This window comes from Daphnia magna, unplaced genomic scaffold (genome assembly GCF_020631705.1).
Source record: "Daphnia magna isolate NIES unplaced genomic scaffold, ASM2063170v1.1 Dm_contigs292, whole genome shotgun sequence".
NCBI classification, from domain to species: domain Eukaryota; kingdom Metazoa; phylum Arthropoda; class Branchiopoda; order Diplostraca; family Daphniidae; genus Daphnia; species Daphnia magna.
In genome coordinates, this window is record NW_025533227.1 from 37,995 (window position 1) to 59,781 (window position 21,787).

Here is a 21,787-nt window from a genome sequence, read left to right on the forward strand (position 1 = left end):
TCAATGTGAATACATTGTTATACCATGAGTTTTTACTTCTATATGTAAACTGCATGGAATATACTTGTATTCAATGTGAATACACTGTTATACCATGAGTTTTTTACTTCTATATGTAAACTGCATGGAATATTCTTGTATTCAATATGAATACACTGTTATACCATGAGTTTTTACTTCTATATATAAATGCATGGAATATACTTGTATTCAATGTGAATACACTGTTATACCATGAGTTTTTACTTCCATATGTAAACAGCATCAAATATAGATGCTATTCCAATGAAAAAGTAGTAGTCAAGCAAAAAGTCGTGCGTAGTTTACGCCGATGCGCACCACAGCGACAGATAGCAGAACTAAACTTTTTATTACGCTTGACTCCACGTCTACTTCAAGTCCTTTGTTCATGAAGCAGTCAGATTCGCAAATGTTATTGTCCTGTTTTCTGTTTTGGTTTCGTTTTGTCACTTTTGTGTGCAGTGATGTAACTCTAATATGAGTGCTTCCCGACTTCCATATAAAGTGTCAGACTTTGCCAAAAGTTTAGATGAAGACGAATTTAAAATATACTTTAAAGTACTTGAAGATCTAAATTGTAGTGATCCGTTGGTATTGGACCTAAATTTATTCAAATGTGGAAGTGAACTAGAAACGTTAATCCCTCCAATAACTAAGAACCACATGATTATTCATTTAGTCGTGGGGCGTAATTGCAGTGACGGTGAAAAAGTTGAGGCCATAAACAATTTATTGTCCTCAGAACAATACTTGACTAATACCTTCTCGGACAAACTTCTTGCATTCCCCTTGCCAAATGGAATTGTGATTCTCAGAAGCCATATAACTTCATACAATTTTATTTATTTTATATTTATTCGTCATTAACCCAAGTTAATGACTTTAGGAGAAACTTGTGTCTGTGAATGTAACACCTTGTCAGATTCTAAATAACAAAAACAAATACCATTACACTTGCCCTAATCATCATTTAAAATAAACGTAATACCTGTTTGAATTGTAGAATGAAACGTTTCAAAATGTGTCTTAATTTCTCTTAATGTTTGTTCTTCCGGATTAGTAATCCCTTTTTTTTCAAAAATTAACAAGATTTTGGATTTCAAAAGGCATTTCGCTAAAGAACATGATATTAAGTAAATAAGTAATAACAAAATAATCAGCATTATCACCTGTAGAGGTATCATTATGTTCAAAGTTAGAATCCAAAGAAGTGTCATCCATTGTAATGTCGTTACTTTGAAATGTGCCATGCAACACATTATCATGCAATGTGCTGTTGTCACTAAGACTGCTTGAATTTACAATGATCTCATGCACTGTACTGTCATCAACTCGTAAACTGTCTTCACAACTTGGGTGTGCATCTAAAAATTAATACAGTAATAACAATGAAGACTTTCTAAAACTAGCAGCAAAACATGTACGTGATAAGTCTGAATCAAAATCATGATCTTGTTCATCATGTTGATCTGTGTTAGTTAAATTCTTTGACGGAACCCAGTCAACATCATCTACATAAAACATGTATGCTGGTTTGCCTACAGAATGAAAGTAATTCACTTACTCAGTAACTTTAAGTTTGTAATGACTGTATACCTGAATGAAAATGTAAAGAACACACAGAGGGTGTACCATAGTACTTATTGATATTAGATCCAATAGCTGCCATCCAAGCTGCAATTCTTCTTTCAACTAACTCTCTATCACTTTTATTTTTCAATCTTGTATCTTGTTTAGGGATAGAAAAAAAAGAAACTTTTCCCGACCTTTTATATTCACCGCAAATAACACAAACTTGATTAGGCATCTTATTATTAACTCTCAAGTTTTTACGATGTGTCTTACAACTTGTGGAAAACTATAACTGTCAAGTGTTAGAAACATATCCGACTGCTTCTTGAACAAAGGACTTGAAGTAGACGTGGAGTCAAGCGTAATAAAAAGTTTAGTTCTGCTATCTGTCGCTGTGGTGCGCATCGGCGTAAACTACGCACGACTTTTTGCTTGACTACTACTTTTTCATTGGAATAACATCTATACTTGTATTCAATGTGAATACACTGTTATACCATGAGTTTTTACTTCTATATGTAAACAGCATCAAATATACTTGTATTCAATGTGAATACACTGTTATACCATGAGTTTTTACTTCTATATGTAAACTGCATGGAATATACTTGTATTCAATGTGAATACACTGTTATACCATGAGTTTTAACTTCTATAAGTAAACTGCATGGAATATACTTGTATTCAATGTGAATACACTGTTATACCATGAGTTTTTACTTCTATATGTAAACAGCATCAAATATACTTGTATTTAATGTGAATACACTGTTATACCATCAGTTTTTAGTTCTATATGTATACTGCATCAAATATACTTGTATTCAATGTGAATACACTGTTATACCATGAGTTTTTACTTCTATATGTATACTGCATCAAATAAACTTGTATTCAATGTGAATACACTGTTATACTATGAGTTTTTACTTCTATATGTAAACAGCATCAAATATACTTGTATTCAATGTGAATACACTGTTATAACATGAGTTTTTACTTCTATATGTAAACAGCATCAAATATACTTGTATTCAATGTGAATACACTGTCATACCATAAGTTATGCATACTTCTATATGTAAACAGCATCAAATATACTTGTATTCAATGTGAATACACTGTTATACCATGAGTTTCTACTTCTATATGTAAACAGGATCAAATATACTTGTATTCCATGTGAATACACTGTTATACCATGAGTTTTTACTTCTATATGTAAACAGCATCAAATATACTTGTATTCAATGTGAATACACTGTTATACCATGAGTTTTTACTTCTATATGTAAACTGCATCAAATAAACTTGTATTCAATGTGAATACACTGTTATACCATGAGTTTTTACTTCTATATGTAAACAGCATCAAATATACTTGTATTCAATGTGAATACACTGTTATACCATGAGTTTTTACTTCTATATGTAAACAGCATCAAATATACTTGTATTCAATGTGAATACACTGTTATACCATGAGTTTCTACTTCTATATGTAAACAGGATCAAATATAGTTGTATTCAATGTGAATACAGTGTTATACCATGAGTTTTTACTTCTATATGTAACCAGCATCAAATATACTTGTATTCAATGTGAATACACTGTTATACCATGAGTTTTTACTTCTATATGTAAACTGCATCAAATATACTTGTATTCAATGTGAATACACTGTTATACCATGAGTTTTTACTTCTATATGAATACTGCATCAAATATACTTGTATTCAATGTGAATACACTGTTATACCATGAGTTTTTACTTCTATATGTATACTGCATCAAATATACTTGTATTCAATGTGAATACACTGTTATACCATGAGTTTTTACTTCTATATGTAAACTGCATCAAATATACTTGTATATATGTGAATATACTGTTATACCATGAGTTTTTACTTCTATATGTAAACTGCATCTAATATACTTGTATTCAATGTGAATACACTGTTATACCATGAGTTTTTACTTCTATATGTAAACTGCATCAAATATACTTGTATTCAATGTGAATACACTGTTATACCATGAGTTTTTACTTCTATATATAAACTGCATCAAATATACTTGTATTCAATGTGAATACACTGTTATACCATGAATTTTTACTTCTATATGTAAACAGCATCAAATATACTTGTATTCAATGTGAATACACTGTTATACCATGAGTTTTTACTTCTATATGTAAACAGCATCAAATATACTTGTATTCAATGTGAATACACTGTTATACCATGAGTTTTTACTTCTATATGTAAACAGCATCAAATATACTTGTATTCAATGTGAATACACTGTTATACCATGAGTTTTTACTTCTATATGTAAACTGCATCGAATATACTTGTATTCAATGTGAATACACTGTTATACCATGAGTTTTTACTTCTATATGTAAACAGCATCAAATATACTTGTATTCAATGTGAATACACTGTTATACCATGAGTTTTTACTTCTATATGTAAACAGCATCAAATATACTTGTATTCAATGTGAATACACTGTTATACCATGAGTTTTTACTTCTATATGTAAACTGCATCAAATATACTTGTATTCAATGTGAATACACTGTTATACCATGAGTTTTTACTTCTATATGTAAACAGCATCAAATATACTTGTATTCAATGTGAATACACTGTTATACCATGAGTTTTTACTTCTATATGTAAACAGCATCAAATATACTTGTATTCAATGTGAATACACTGTTATACCATGAGTTTTTACTTCTATATGTAAACAGCATCAAATATACTTGTATTCAATGTGAATACACTGTTATACCATGAGTTTTTACTTCTATATGTAAACTGCATCAAATATACTTGTATTCAATGTGAATACACTGTTATACCATGAGTTTTTACTTCTATATGTAAACTGCATCAAATATACTTGTATTCAATGTGAATACACTGTTATACCATGAGTTTTTACTTCTATATGTAAACTGCATCAAATATACTTGTATTCAATGTGAATACACTGTTATACCATGAGTTTTTACTTCTATATGTAAACTGCATCAAATATACTTGTATTCATATGTGAATACACTGTTATACCATGAGTTTTTACTTCTATATGTAAACTGCATCAAATATACTTGTATTCAATGTGAATACACTGTTATACCATGAGTTTTTACTTCTATATGTAAACTGCATCAAATATACTTGTATTCAATGTGAATACACTGTTATACCATGAGTTTTTACTTCTATATGTAAACTGCATCAAATATACTTGTATTCAATGTGAATACACTGTTATACCATGAGTTTTTACTTCTATATGTAAACAGCATCAAATATACTTGTATTCAATGTGAATACACTGTTATACCATGAGTTTTTACTTCTATATGTAAACAGCATCAAATATACTTGTATTCAATGTGAATACACTGTTATACCATGAGTTTTTACTTCTATATGTAAACTGCATCAAATATACTTGTATTCAATGTGAATACACTGTTATACCATGAGTTTTTACTTCTATATGTAAACAGCATCAAATATACTTGTATTCAATGTGAATACACTGTTATACCATGAGTTTTTACTTCTATATGTAAACTGCATCAAATATACTTGTATTCAATGTGAATACACTGTTATACCATGAGTTTTTACTTCTATATGTAAACTGCATCAAATATACTTGTATTCAATGTGAATACACTGTTATACCATGAGTTTTTACTTCTATATGTAAACAGCATCAAATATACTTGTATTCAATGTGAATACACTGTTATACCATGAGTTTTTACTTCTATATGTAAACAGCATCAAATATACTTGTATTCAATGTGAATACACTGTTATACCATGAGTTTTTACTTCTATATGTAAACTGCATCAAATATACTTGTATTCAATGTGAATACACTGTTATACCATGAGTTTTTACTTCTATATGTAAACTGCATCAAATATACTTGTATTCAATGTGAATACACTGTTATACCATGAGTTTTTACTTCTATATGTAAACTGCATCAAATATACTTGTATTCAATGTGAATACACTGTTATACCATGAGTTTTTACTTCTATATGTAAACAGCATCAAATATACTTGTATTCAATGTGAATACACTGTTATACCATGAGTTTTTACTTCTATATGTAAACAGCATCAAATATACTTGTATTCAATGTGAATACACTGTTATACCATGAGTTTTTACTTCTATATGTAAACAGCATCAAATATACTTGTATTCAATGTGAATACACTGTTATACCATGAGTTTTTACTTCTATATGTAAACTGCATCAAATATACTTGTATTCAATGTGAATACACTGTTATACCATGAGTTTTTACTTCTATATGTATACTGCATCAAATATACTTGTATTCAATGTGAATACACTGTTATACCATGAGTTTTTACTTCTATATGTAAACTGCATCAAATATACTTGTATTCAATGTGAATACACTGTTATACCATGAGTTTTTACTTCTATATGTAAACTGCATCAAATATACTTGTATTCATATGTGAATACACTGTTATACCATGAGTTTTTACTTCTATATGTAAACTGCATCAAATATACTTGTATTCAATGTGAATACACTGTTATACCATGAGTTTTTACTTCTATATGTAAACTGCATCAAATATACTTGTATTCAATGTGAATACACTGTTATACCATGAGTTTTTACTTCTATATGTAAACAGCATCAAATATACTTGTATTCAATGTGAATACACTGTTATACCATGAGTTTTTACTTCTATATGTAAACTGCATCAAATATACTTGTATTCAATGTGAATACACTGTTATACCATGAGTTTTTACTTCTATATGTAAACTGCATCAAATATACTTGTATTCAATGTGAATACACTGTTATACCATGAGTTTTTACTTCTATATGTAAACAGCATCAAATATACTTGTATTCAATGTGAATACACTGTTATACCATGAGTTTTTACTTCTATATGTAAACAGCATCAAATATACTTGTATTCAATGTGAATACACTGTTATACCATGAGTTTTTACTTCTATATGTAAACAGCATCAAATATACTTGTATTCAATGTGAATACACTGTTATACCATGAGTTTTTACTTCTATATGTAAACTGCATCAAATATACTTGTATTCAATGTGAATACACTGTTATACCATGAGTTTTTACTTCTATATGTAAACTGCATCAAATATACTTGTATTCATATGTGAATACACTGTTATACCATGAGTTTTTACTTCTATATGTAAACTGCATCAAATATACTTGTATTCAATGTGAATACACTGTTATACCATGAGTTTTTACTTCTATATGTAAACAGCATCAAATATACTTGTATTCAATGTGAATACACTGTTATACCATGAGTTTTTACTTCTATATGTAAACAGCATCAAATATACTTGTATTCAATGTGAATACACTGTTATACCATGAGTTTTTACTTCTATATGTAAACTGCATCAAATATACTTGTATTCAATGTGAATACACTGTTATACCATGAGTTTTTACTTCTATATGTAAACTGCATCAAATATACTTGTATTCAATGTGAATACACTGTTATACCATGAGTTTTTACTTCTATATGTAAACAGCATCAAATATACTTGTATTCAATGTGAATACACTGTTATACCATGAGTTTTTACTTCTATATGTAAACTGCATCAAATATACTTGTATTCAATGTGAATACACTGTTATACCATGAGTTTTTACTTCTATATGTAAACAGCATCAAATATACTTGTATTCAATGTGAATACACTGTTATACCATGAGTTTTTACTTCTATATGTAAACAGCATCAAATATACTTGTATTCAATGTGAATACACTGTTATACCATGAGTTTTTACTTCTATATGTAAACTGCATCAAATATACTTGTATTCAATGTGAATACACTGTTATACCATGAGTTTTTACTTCTATATGTAAACAGCATCAAATATACTTGTATTCAATGTGAATACACTGTTATACCATGAGTTTTTACTTCTATATGTAAACAGCATCAAATATACTTGTATTCAATGTGAATACACTGTTATACCATGAGTTTTTACTTCTATATGTAAACAGCATCAAATATACTTGTATTCAATGTGAATACACTGTTATACCATGAGTTTTTACTTCTATATGTAAACTGCATCAAATATACTTGTATTCAATGTGAATACACTGTTATACCATGAGTTTTTACTTCTATATGTAAACTGCATCAAATATACTTGTATTCATATGTGAATACACTGTTATACCATGAGTTTTTACTTCTATATGTAAACTGCATCAAATATACTTGTATTCAATGTGAATACACTGTTATACCATGAGTTTTTACTTCTATATGTAAACAGCATCAAATATACTTGTATTCAATGTGAATACACTGTTATACCATGAGTTTTTACTTCTATATGTAAACAGCATCAAATATACTTGTATTCAATGTGAATACACTGTTATACCATGAGTTTTTACTTCTATATGTAAACAGCATCAAATATACTTGTATTCAATGTGAATACACTGTTATACCATGAGTTTTTACTTCTATATGTAAACTGCATCAAATATACTTGTATTCAATGTGAATACACTGTTATACCATGAGTTTTTACTTCTATATGTAAACTGCATCAAATATACTTGTATTCAATGTGAATACACTGTTATACCATGAGTTTTTACTTCTATATGTAAACAGCATCAAATATACTTGTATTCAATGTGAATACACTGTTATACCATGAGTTTTTACTTCTATATGTAAACTGCATCAAATATACTTGTATTCAATGTGAATACACTGTTATACCATGAGTTTTTACTTCTATATGTAAACAGCATCAAATATACTTGTATTCAATGTGAATACACTGTTATACCATGAGTTTTTACTTCTATATGTAAACAGCATCAAATATACTTGTATTCAATGTGAATACACTGTTATACCATGAGTTTTTACTTCTATATGTAAACAGCATCAAATATACTTGTATTCAATGTGAATACACTGTTATACCATGAGTTTTTACTTCTATATGTAAACAGCATCAAATATACTTGTATTCAATGTGAATACACTGTTATACCATGAGTTTTTACTTCTATATGTAAACAGCATCAAATATACTTGTATTCAATGTGAATACACTGTTATACCATGAGTTTTTACTTCTATATGTAAACAGCATCAAATATACTTGTATTCAATGTGAATACACTGTTATACCATGAGTTTTTACTTCTATATGTAAACTGCATCAAATATACTTGTATTCAATGTGAATACACTGTTATACCATGAGTTTTTACTTCTATATGTAAACTGCATCAAATATACTTGTATTCAATGTGAATACACTGTTATACCATGAGTTTTTACTTCTATATGTAAACTGCATCAAATATACTTGTATTCAATGTGAATACACTGTTATACCATGAGTTTTTACTTCTATATGTAAACAGCATCAAATATACTTGTATTCAATGTGAATACACTGTTATACCATGAGTTTTTACTTCTATATGTAAACAGCATCAAATATACTTGTATTCAATGTGAATACACTGTTATACCATGAGTTTTTACTTCTATATGTAAACTGCATCAAATATACTTGTATTCAATGTGAATACACTGTTATACCATGAGTTTTTACTTCTATATGTAAACAGCATCAAATATACTTGTATTCAATGTGAATACACTGTTATACCATGAGTTTTTACTTCTATATGTAAACAGCATCAAATATACTTGTATTCAATGTGAATACACTGTTATACCATGAGTTTTTACTTCTATATGTAAACAGCATCAAATATACTTGTATTCAATGTGAATACACTGTTATACCATGAGTTTTTACTTCTATATGTAAACTGCATCAAATATACTTGTATTCAATGTGAATACACTGTTATACCATGAGTTTTTACTTCTATATGTAAACTGCATCAAATATACTTGTATTCATATGTGAATACACTGTTATACCATGAGTTTTTACTTCTATATGTATACTGCATCAAATATACTTGTATTCAATGTGAATACACTGTTATACCATGAGTTTTTACTTCTATATGTAAACAGCATCAAATATACTTGTATTCAATGTGAATACACTGTTATACCATGAGTTTTTACTTCTATATGTAAACAGCATCAAATATACTTGTATTCAATGTGAATACACTGTTATACCATGAGTTTTTACTTCTATATGTAAACAGCATCAAATATACTTGTATTCAATGTGAATACACTGTTATACCATGAGTTTTTACTTCTATATGTAAACTGCATCAAATATACTTGTATTCAATGTGAATACACTGTTATACCATGAGTTTTTACTTCTATATGTAAACTGCATCAAATATACTTGTATTCAATGTGAATACACTGTTATACCATGAGTTTTTACTTCTATATGTAAACAGCATCAAATATACTTGTATTCAATGTGAATACACTGTTATACCATGAGTTTTTACTTCTATATGTAAACTGCATCAAATATACTTGTATTCAATGTGAATACACTGTTATACCATGAGTTTTTACTTCTATATGTAAACAGCATCAAATATACTTGTATTCAATGTGAATACACTGTTATACCATGAGTTTTTACTTCTATATGTAAACAGCATCAAATATACTTGTATTCAATGTGAATACACTGTTATACCATGAGTTTTTACTTCTATATGTAAACAGCATCAAATATACTTGTATTCAATGTGAATACACTGTTATACCATGAGTTTTTACTTCTATATGTAAACTGCATCAAATATACTTGTATTCAATGTGAATACACTGTTATACCATGAGTTTTTACTTCTATATGTAAACTGCATCAAATATACTTGTATTCATATGTGAATACACTGTTATACCATGAGTTTTTACTTCTATATGTAAACTGCATCAAATATACTTGTATTCAATGTGAATACACTGTTATACCATGAGTTTTTACTTCTATATGTAAACAGCATCAAATATACTTGTATTCAATGTGAATACACTGTTATACCATGAGTTTTTACTTCTATATGTAAACAGCATCAAATATACTTGTATTCAATGTGAATACACTGTTATACCATGAGTTTTTACTTCTATATGTAAACTGCATCAAATATACTTGTATTCAATGTGAATACACTGTTATACCATGAGTTTTTACTTCTATATGTAAACTGCATCAAATATACTTGTATTCAATGTGAATACACTGTTATACCATGAGTTTTTACTTCTATATGTAAACAGCATCAAATATACTTGTATTCAATGTGAATACACTGTTATACCATGAGTTTTTACTTCTATATGTAAACAGCATCAAATATACTTGTATTCAATGTGAATACACTGTTATACCATGAGTTTTTACTTCTATATGTAAACAGCATCAAATATACTTGTATTCAATGTGAATACACTGTTATACCATGAGTTTTTACTTCTATATGTAAACTGCATCAAATATACTTGTATTCAATGTGAATACACTGTTATACCATGAGTTTTTACTTCTATATGTAAACTGCATCAAATATACTTGTATTCATATGTGAATACACTGTTATACCATGAGTTTTTACTTCTATATGTAAACTGCATCAAATATACTTGTATTCAATGTGAATACACTGTTATACCATGAGTTTTTACTTCTATATGTAAACTGCATCAAATATACTTGTATTCAATGTGAATACACTGTTATACCATGAGTTTTTACTTCTATATGTAAACAGCATCAAATATACTTGTATTCAATGTGAATACACTGTTATACCATGAGTTTTTACTTCTATATGTAAACTGCATCAAATATACTTGTATTCAATGTGAATACACTGTTATACCATGAGTTTTTACTTCTATATGTAAACAGCATCAAATATACTTGTATTCAATGTGAATACACTGTTATACCATGAGTTTTTACTTCTATATGTAAACAGCATCAAATATACTTGTATTCAATGTGAATACACTGTTATACCATGAGTTTTTACTTCTATATGTAAACAGCATCAAATATACTTGTATTCAATGTGAATACACTGTTATACCATGAGTTTTTACTTCTATATGTAAACTGCATCAAATATACTTGTATTCAATGTGAATACACTGTTATACCATGAGTTTTTTACTTCTATATGTAAACTGCATCAAATATACTTGTATTCATATGTGAATACACTGTTATACCATGAGTTTTTACTTCTATATGTATACTGCATCAAATATACTTGTATTCAATGTGAATACACTGTTATACCATGAGTTTTTACTTCTATATGTAAACAGCATCAAATATACTTGTATTCAATGTGAATACACTGTTATACCATGAGTTTTTACTTCTATATGTAAACAGCATCAAATATACTTGTATTCAATGTGAATACACTGTTATACCATGAGTTTTTACTTCTATATGTAAACAGCATCAAATATACTTGTATTCAATGTGAATACACTGTTATACCATGAGTTTTTACTTCTATATGTATACTGCATCAAATATACTTGTATTCAATGTGAATACACTGTTATACCATGAGTTTTTACTTCTATATGTAAACTGCATCAAATATACTTGTATTCAATGTGAATACACTGTTATACCATGAGTTTTTACTTCTATATGTAAACAGCATCAAATATACTTGTATTCAATGTGAATACACTGTTATACCATGAGTTTTTACTTCTATATGTAAACTGCATCAAATATACTTGTATTCAATGTGAATACACTGTTATACCATGAGTTTTTACTTCTATATGTAAACAGCATCAAATATACTTGTATTCAATGTGAATACACTGTTATACCATGAGTTTTTACTTCTATATGTAAACAGCATCAAATATACTTGTATTCAATGTGAATACACTGTTATACCATGAGTTTTTACTTCTATATGTAAACAGCATCAAATATACTTGTATTCAATGTGAATACACTGTTATACCATGAGTTTTTACTTCTATATGTAAACTGCATCAAATATACTTGTATTCAATGTGAATACACTGTTATACCATGAGTTTTTTACTTCTATATGTAAACTGCATCAAATATACTTGTATATATGTGAATATACTGTTATACCATGAGTTTTTACTTCTATATGTATGCTGCATCAAATATACTTGTATTCAATGTGAATACACTGTTATACCATGAGTTTTTACTTCTATATGTAAACAGCATCAAATATACTTGTATTCAATGTGAATACACTGTTATACCATGAGTTTTTACTTCTATATGTAAACAGCATCAAATATACTTGTATTCAATGTGAATACACTGTTATACCATGAGTTTTTACTTCTATATGTAAACAGCATCAAATATACTTGTATTCAATGTGAATACACTGTTATACCATGAGTTTTTACTTCTATATGTAAACTGCATCAAATATACTTGTATTCAATGTGAATACACTGTTATACCATGAGTTTTTACTTCTATATGTAAACTGCATCAAATATACTTGTATTCAATGTGAATACACTGTTATACCATGAGTTTTTACTTCTATATGTAAACAGCATCAAATATACTTGTATTCAATGTGAATACACTGTTATACCATGAGTTTTTACTTCTATATGTAAACTGCATCAAATATACTTGTATTCAATGTGAATACACTGTTATACCATGAGTTTTTACTTCTATATGTAAACAGCATCAAATATACTTGTATTCAATGTGAATACACTGTTATACCATGAGTTTTTACTTCTATATGTAAACAGCATCAAATATACTTGTATTCAATGTGAATACACTGTTATACCATGAGTTTTTACTTCTATATGTAAACAGCATCAAATATACTTGTATTCAATGTGAATACACTGTTATACCATGAGTTTTTACTTCTATATGTAAACTGCATCAAATATACTTGTATTCAATGTGAATACACTGTTATACCATGAGTTTTTACTTCTATATGTAAACTGCATCAAATATACTTGTATTCATATGTGAATACACTGTTATACCATGAGTTTTTACTTCTATATGTAAACTGCATCAAATATACTTGTATTCAATGTGAATACACTGTTATACCATGAGTTTTTACTTCTATATGTAAACAGCATCAAATATACTTGTATTCAATGTGAATACACTGTTATACCATGAGTTTTTACTTCTATATGTAAACAGCATCAAATATACTTGTATTCAATGTGAATACACTGTTATACCATGAGTTTTTACTTCTATATGTAAACTGCATCAAATATACTTGTATTCAATGTGAATACACTGTTATACCATGAGTTTTTACTTCTATATGTAAACTGCATCAAATATACTTGTATTCAATGTGAATACACTGTTATACCATGAGTTTTTACTTCTATATGTAAACAGCATCAAATATACTTGTATTCAATGTGAATACACTGTTATACCATGAGTTTTTACTTCTATATGTATACTGCATCAAATATACTTGTATTCAATGTGAATACACTGTTATACCATGAGTTTTTACTTCTATATGTAAACAGCATCAAATATACTTGTATTCAATGTGAATACACTGTTATACCATGAGTTTTTACTTCTATATGTAAACAGCATCAAATATACTTGTATTCAATGTGAATACACTGTTATACCATGAGTTTTTACTTCTATATGTAAACTGCATCAAATATACTTGTATTCAATGTGAATACACTGTTATACCATGAGTTTTTACTTCTATATGTAAACAGCATCAAATATACTTGTATTCAATGTGAATACACTGTTATACCATGAGTTTTTACTTCTATATGTAAACAGCATCAAATATACTTGTATTCAATGTGAATACACTGTTATACCATGAGTTTTTACTTCTATATGTAAACAGCATCAAATATACTTGTATTCAATGTGAATACACTGTTATACCATGAGTTTTTACTTCTATATGTAAACTGCATCAAATATACTTGTATTCAATGTGAATACACTGTTATACCATGAGTTTTTACTTCTATATGTAAACTGCATCAAATATACTTGTATTCATATGTGAATACACTGTTATACCATGAGTTTTTACTTCTATATGTATACTGCATCAAATATACTTGTATTCAATGTGAATACACTGTTATACCATGAGTTTTTACTTCTATATGTAAACTGCATCAAATATACTTGTATTCAATGTGAATACACTGTTATACCATGAGTTTTTACTTCTATATGTAAACAGCATCAAATATACTTGTATTCAATGTGAATACACTGTTATACCATGAGTTTTTACTTCTATATGTAAACTGCATCAAATATACTTGTATTCAATGTGAATACACTGTTATACCATGAGTTTTTACTTCTATATGTAAACAGCATCAAATATACTTGTATTCAATGTGAATACACTGTTATACCATGAGTTTTTACTTCTATATGTAAACAGCATCAAATATACTTGTATTCAATGTGAATACACTGTTATACCATGAGTTTTTACTTCTATATGTAAACAGCATCAAATATACTTGTATTCAATGTGAATACACTGTTATACCATGAGTTTTTACTTCTATATGTAAACTGCATCAAATATACTTGTATTCAATGTGAATACACTGTTATACCATGAGTTTTTACTTCTATATGTAAACTGCATCAAATATACTTGTATTCATATGTGAATACACTGTTATACCATGAGTTTTTACTTCTATATGTATACTGCATCAAATATACTTGTATTCAATGTGAATACACTGTTATACCATGAGTTTTTACTTCTATATGTAAACAGCATCAAATATACTTGTATTCAATGTGAATACACTGTTATACCATGAGTTTTTACTTCTATATGTAAACAGCATCAAATATACTTGTATTCAATGTGAATACACTGTTATACCATGAGTTTTTACTTCTATATGTAAACAGCATCAAATATACTTGTATTCAATGTGAATACACTGTTATACCATGAGTTTTTACTTCTATATGTAAACTGCATCAAATATACTTGTATTCAATGTGAATACACTGTTATACCATGAGTTTTTACTTCTATATGTAAACAGCATCAAATATACTTGTATTCAATGTGAATACACTGTTATACCATGAGTTTTTACTTCTATATGTAAACAGCATCAAATATACTTGTATTCAATGTGAATACACTGTTATACCATGAGTTTTTACTTCTATATGTAAACAGCATCAAATATACTTGTATTCAATGTGAATACACTGTTATACCATGAGTTTTTACTTCTATATGTAAACTGCATCAAATATACTTGTATTCAATGTGAATACACTGTTATACCATGAGTTTTTACTTCTATATGTAAACTGCATCAAATATACTTGTATTCAATGTGAATACACTGTTATACCATGAGTTTTTACTTCTATATGTAAACAGCATCAAATATACTTGTATTCAATGTGAATACACTGTTATACCATGAGTTTTTACTTCTATATGTAAACTGCATCAAATATACTTGTATTCAATGTGAATACACTGTTATACCATGAGTTTTTACTTCTATATGTAAACAGCATCAAATATACTTGTATTCAATGTGAATACACTGTTATACCATGAGTTTTTACTTCTATATGTAAACAGCATCAAATATACTTGTATTCAATGTGAATACACTGTTATACCATGAGTTTTTACTTCTATATGTAAACAGCATCAAATATACTTGTATTCAATGTGAATACACTGTTATACCATGAGTTTTTACTTCTATATGTAAACTGCATCAAATATACTTGTATTCAATGTGAATACACTGTTATACCATGAGTTTTTACTTCTATATGTAAACTGCATCAAATATACTTGTATTCATATGTGAATACACTGTTATACCATGAGTTTTTACTTCTATATGTAAACTGCATCAAATATACTTGTATTCAATGTGAATACACTGTTATACCATGAGTTTTTACTTCTATATGTAAACAGCATCAAATATACTTGTATTCAATGTGAATACACTGTTATACCATGAGTTTTTACTTCTATATGTAAACTGCATCAAATATACTTGTATTCAATGTGAATACACTGTTATACCATGAGTTTTTACTTCTATATGTAAACAGCATCAAATATACTTGTATTCAATGTGAATACACTGTTATACCATGAGTTTTTACTTCTATATGTAAACTGCATCAAATATACTTGTATTCAATGTGAATACACTGTTATACCATGAGTTTTTACTTCTATATGTAAACAGCATCAAATATACTTGTATTCAATGTGAATACACTGTTATACCATGAGTTTTTACTTCTATATGTAAACAGCATCAAATATACTTGTATTCAATGTGAATACACTGTTATACCATGAGTTTTTACTTCTATATGTAAACAGCATCAAATATACTTGTATTCAATGTGAATACACTGTTATACCATGAGTTTTTACTTCTATATGTAAACTGCATCAAATATACTTGTATTCAATGTGAATACACTGTTATACCATGAGTTTTTACTTCTATATGTAAACTGCATCAAATATACTTGTATTCATATGTGAATACACTGTTATACCATGAGTTTTTACTTCTATATGTAAACTGCATCAAATATACTTGTATTCAATGTGAATACACTGTTATACCATGAGTTTTTACTTCTATATGTAAACTGCATGAAATATACTTGTATTCAATGTGAATACACTGTTATACCATGAGTTTTTACTTCTATATGTAAACTGCATCAAATATACTTGTATTCATATGTGAATACACTGTTATACCATGAGTTTTTACTTCTATATGTAAACAGCATCAAATATACTTGTATTCAATGTGAATACACTGTTATACCATGAGTTTTTACTTCTATATGTAAACTGCATCAAATATACTTGTATTCAATGTGAATACACTGTTATACCATGAGTTTTTACTTCTATATGTAAACAGCATCAAATATACTTGTATTCAATGTGAATACACTGTTATACCATGAGTTTTTACTTCTATATGTAAACAGCATCAAATATACTTGTATTCAATGTGAATACACTGTTATACCATGAGTTTTTACTTCTATATGTAAACTGCATCAAATATACTTGTATTCAATGTGAATACACTGTTATACCATGAGTTTTTACTTCTATATGTAAACAGCATCAAATATACTTGTATTCAATGTGAATACACTGTTATACCATGAGTTTTTACTTCTATATGTAAACAGCATCAAATATACTTGTATTCAATGTGAATACACTGTTATACCATGAGTTTTTACTTCTATATGTAAACTGCATCAAATATACTTGTATTCAATGTGAATACACTGTTATACCATGAGTTTTTACTTCTATATGTAAACTGCATCAAATATACTTGTATTCAATGTGAATACACTGTTATACCATGAGTTTTTACTTCTATATGTAAACAGCATCAAATATACTTGTATTCAATGTGAATACACTGTTATACCATGAGTTTTTACTTCTATATGTAAACAGCATCAAATATACTTGTATTCAATGTGAATACACTGTTATACCATGAGTTTTTACTTCTATATGTAAACTGCATCAAATATACTTGTATTCAATGTGAATACACTGTTATACCATGAGTTTTTACTTCTATATGTAAACTGCATCAAATATACTTGTATTCAATGTGAATACACTGTTATACCATGAGTTTTTACTTCTATATGTAAACTGCATCAAATATACTTGTATTCATATGTGAATACACTGTTATACCATGAGTTTTTACTTCTATATGTAAACTGCATCAAATATACTTGTATTCAATGTGAATACACTGTTATACCATGAGTTTTTACTTCTATATGTAAACTGCATCAAATATACTTGTATTCAATGTGAATACACTGTTATACCATGAGTTTTTACTTCTATATGTAAACAGCATCAAATATACTTGTATTCAATGTGAATACACTGTTATACCATGAGTTTTTACTTCTATATGTAAACTGCATCAAATATACTTGTATTCAATGTGAATACACTGTTATACCATGAGTTTTTACTTCTATATGTAAACTGCATCAAATATACTTGTATTCAATGTGAATACACTGTTATACCATGAGTTTTTACTTCTATATGTAAACTGCATCAAATATACTTGTATTCAATGTGAATACACTGTTATACCATGAGTTTTTACTTCTATATGTAAACTGCATCAAATATACTTGTATTCAATGTGAATACACTGTTATACCATGAGTTTTTACTTCTATATGTAAACTGCATCAAATATACTTGTATTCAATGTGAATACACTGTTATACCATGAGTTTTTACTTCTATATGTAAACTGCATCAAATATACTTGTATTCATATGTGAATACACTGTTATACCATGAGTTTTTACTTCTATATGTAAACTGCATCAAATATACTTGTATTCAATGTGAATACACTGTTATACCATGAGTTTTTACTTCTATATGTAAACTGCATCAAATATACTTGTATTCAATGTGAATACACTGTTATACCATGAGTTTTTACTTCTATATGTAAACTGCATCAAATATACTTGTATTCAATGTGAATACACTGTTATACCATGAGTTTTTACTTCTATATGTAAACTGCATCAAATATACTTGTATTCAATGTGAATACACTGTTATACCATGAGTTTTTACTTCTATATGTAAACTGCATCAAATATACTTGTATTCAATGTGAATACACTGTTATACCATGAGTTTTTACTTCTATATGTAAACTGCATCAAATATACTTGTATTCAATGTGAATACACTGTTATACCATGAGTTTTTACTTCTATATGTAAACTGCATCAAATATACTTGTATTCAATGTGAATACACTGTTATACCATGAGTTTTTACTTCTATATGTAAACAGCATCAAATATACTTGTATTCAATGTGAATACACTGTTATACCATGAGTTTTTACTTCTATATGTAAACTGCATGGAATATACTTGTATTCAATGTGAATACACTGTTATACCATGAGTTTTTACTTCTATATGTAAACTGCATCAAATATACTTGTATTCAATGTGAATACACTGTTATACCATGAGTTTTTACTTCTATATGTAAACTGCATCAAATATACTTGTATTCAATGTGAATACACTGTTATACCATGAGTTTTTACTTCTATATGTAAACTGCATCAAATATACTTGTATTCAATGTGAATACACTGTTATACCATGAGTTTTTACTTCTATATGTAAACTGCATCAAATATACTTGTATTCAATGTGAATACACTGTTATACCATGAGTTTTTACTTCTATATGTAAACTGCATCAAATATACTTGTATTCAATGTGAATACACTGTTATACCATGAGTTTTTACTTCTATATGTAAACTGCATCAAATATACTTGTATTCAATGTGAATACACTGTTATACCATGAGTTTTTACTTCTATATGTAAACTGCATCAAATATACTTGTATTCAATGTGAATACACTGTTATACCATGAGTTTTTACTTCTATATGTAAACTGCATCAAATATACTTGTATTCAATGTGAATACACTGTTATACCATGAGTTTTTACTTCTATATGTAAACTGCATCAAATATACTTGTATTCAATGTGAATACACTGTTATACCATGAGTTTTTACTTCTATATGTATACTGCATCAAATATACTTGTATTCATATGTGAATACACTGTTATACCATGAGTTTTTACTTCTATATGTAAACTGCATCAAATATACTTGTATTCAATGTGAATACACTGTTATACCATGAGTTTTTACTTCTATATGTATACTGCATCAAATATACTTGTATTCATATGTGAATACACTGTTATACCATGAGTTTTTACTTCTATATGTAAACTGCATCAAATATACTTGTATTCAATGTGAATACACTGTTATACCATGAGTTTTTACTTCTATATGTATACTGCATCAAATATACTTGTATTCAATGTGAATACACTGTTATACCATGAGTTTTTACTTCTATATGTAAACTGCATCAAATATACTTGTATTCAATGTGAATACACTGTTATACCATGAGTTTTTACTTCTATATGTAAACTGCATCAAATATACTTGTATTCAATGTGAATACACTGTTATACCATGAGTTTTTACTTCTATATGTAAACTGCATCAAATATACTTGTATTCAATGTGAATACACTGTTATACCATGAGTTTTTACTTCTATATGTAAACTGCATCAAATATACTTGTATTCAATGTGAATACACTGTTATACCATGAGTTTTTACTTCTATATGTAAACTGCATCAAGGAATATACTTGTATTCAATGTGAATACACTGTTATACCATGAGTTTTTACTTCTATATGTAAACTGCATCAAATATACTTGTATTCAATGTGAATACACTGTTATACCATGAGTTTTTACTTCTATATGTAAACTGCATCAAATATACTTGTATTCAATGTGAATACACTGTTATACCATGAGTTTTTACTTCTATATGTAAACTGCATCAAATATACTTGTATTCAATGTGAATACACTGTTATACCATGAGTTTTTACTTCTATATGTAAACTGCATGGAATATACTTGTATTCAATGTGAATACACTGTTATACCATGAGTTTTTACTTCTATATGTAAACTGCATCAAATATACTTGTATTCAATGTGAATACACTGTTATACCATGAGTTTTTACTTCTATATGTAAACTGCATCAAATATACTTGTATTCAATGTGAATACACTTGTTATACCATGAGTTTTTACTTCTATATGTAAACTGCATCAAATATACTTGTATTCAATGTGAATACACTGTTATACCATGAGTTTTTACTTCTATATAAAATAAACATGGAATATACTTGTATTCAATGTGAATACACTGTTATACCATGAGTTTTTACTTCTATATGTATACTGCATCAAATATACTTGTATTCAATGTGAATACACTGTTATACCATGAGTTTTTACTTCTATATGTAAACTGCATCAAATATACTTGTATTCAATGTGAATACACTGTTATACCA

At 27.7% G+C, this 21,787-nt stretch overlaps 1 protein-coding gene across 1 annotated transcript; it reads right to left on the reverse strand.

Annotated features, from left to right (window-relative positions):
- Nucleotides 1-608: 608 nt before the first annotated feature.
- Nucleotides 609-1,901, reverse strand: LOC123468112. Its single transcript, XM_045167770.1, has 5 exons — nucleotides 1,618-1,901; nucleotides 1,446-1,559; nucleotides 1,191-1,385; nucleotides 1,010-1,087; nucleotides 609-946 (listed from the first exon to the last, which is right to left on the reverse strand). Exons 1-5 carry the CDS (start codon nucleotides 1,826-1,828, stop codon nucleotides 885-887), a joined length of 660 nt encoding a protein of 219 aa, XP_045023705.1. The 5' UTR covers nucleotides 1,829-1,901; the 3' UTR covers nucleotides 609-884.
- Between the last annotated feature and the right edge of the window lie 19,886 nt (nucleotides 1,902-21,787).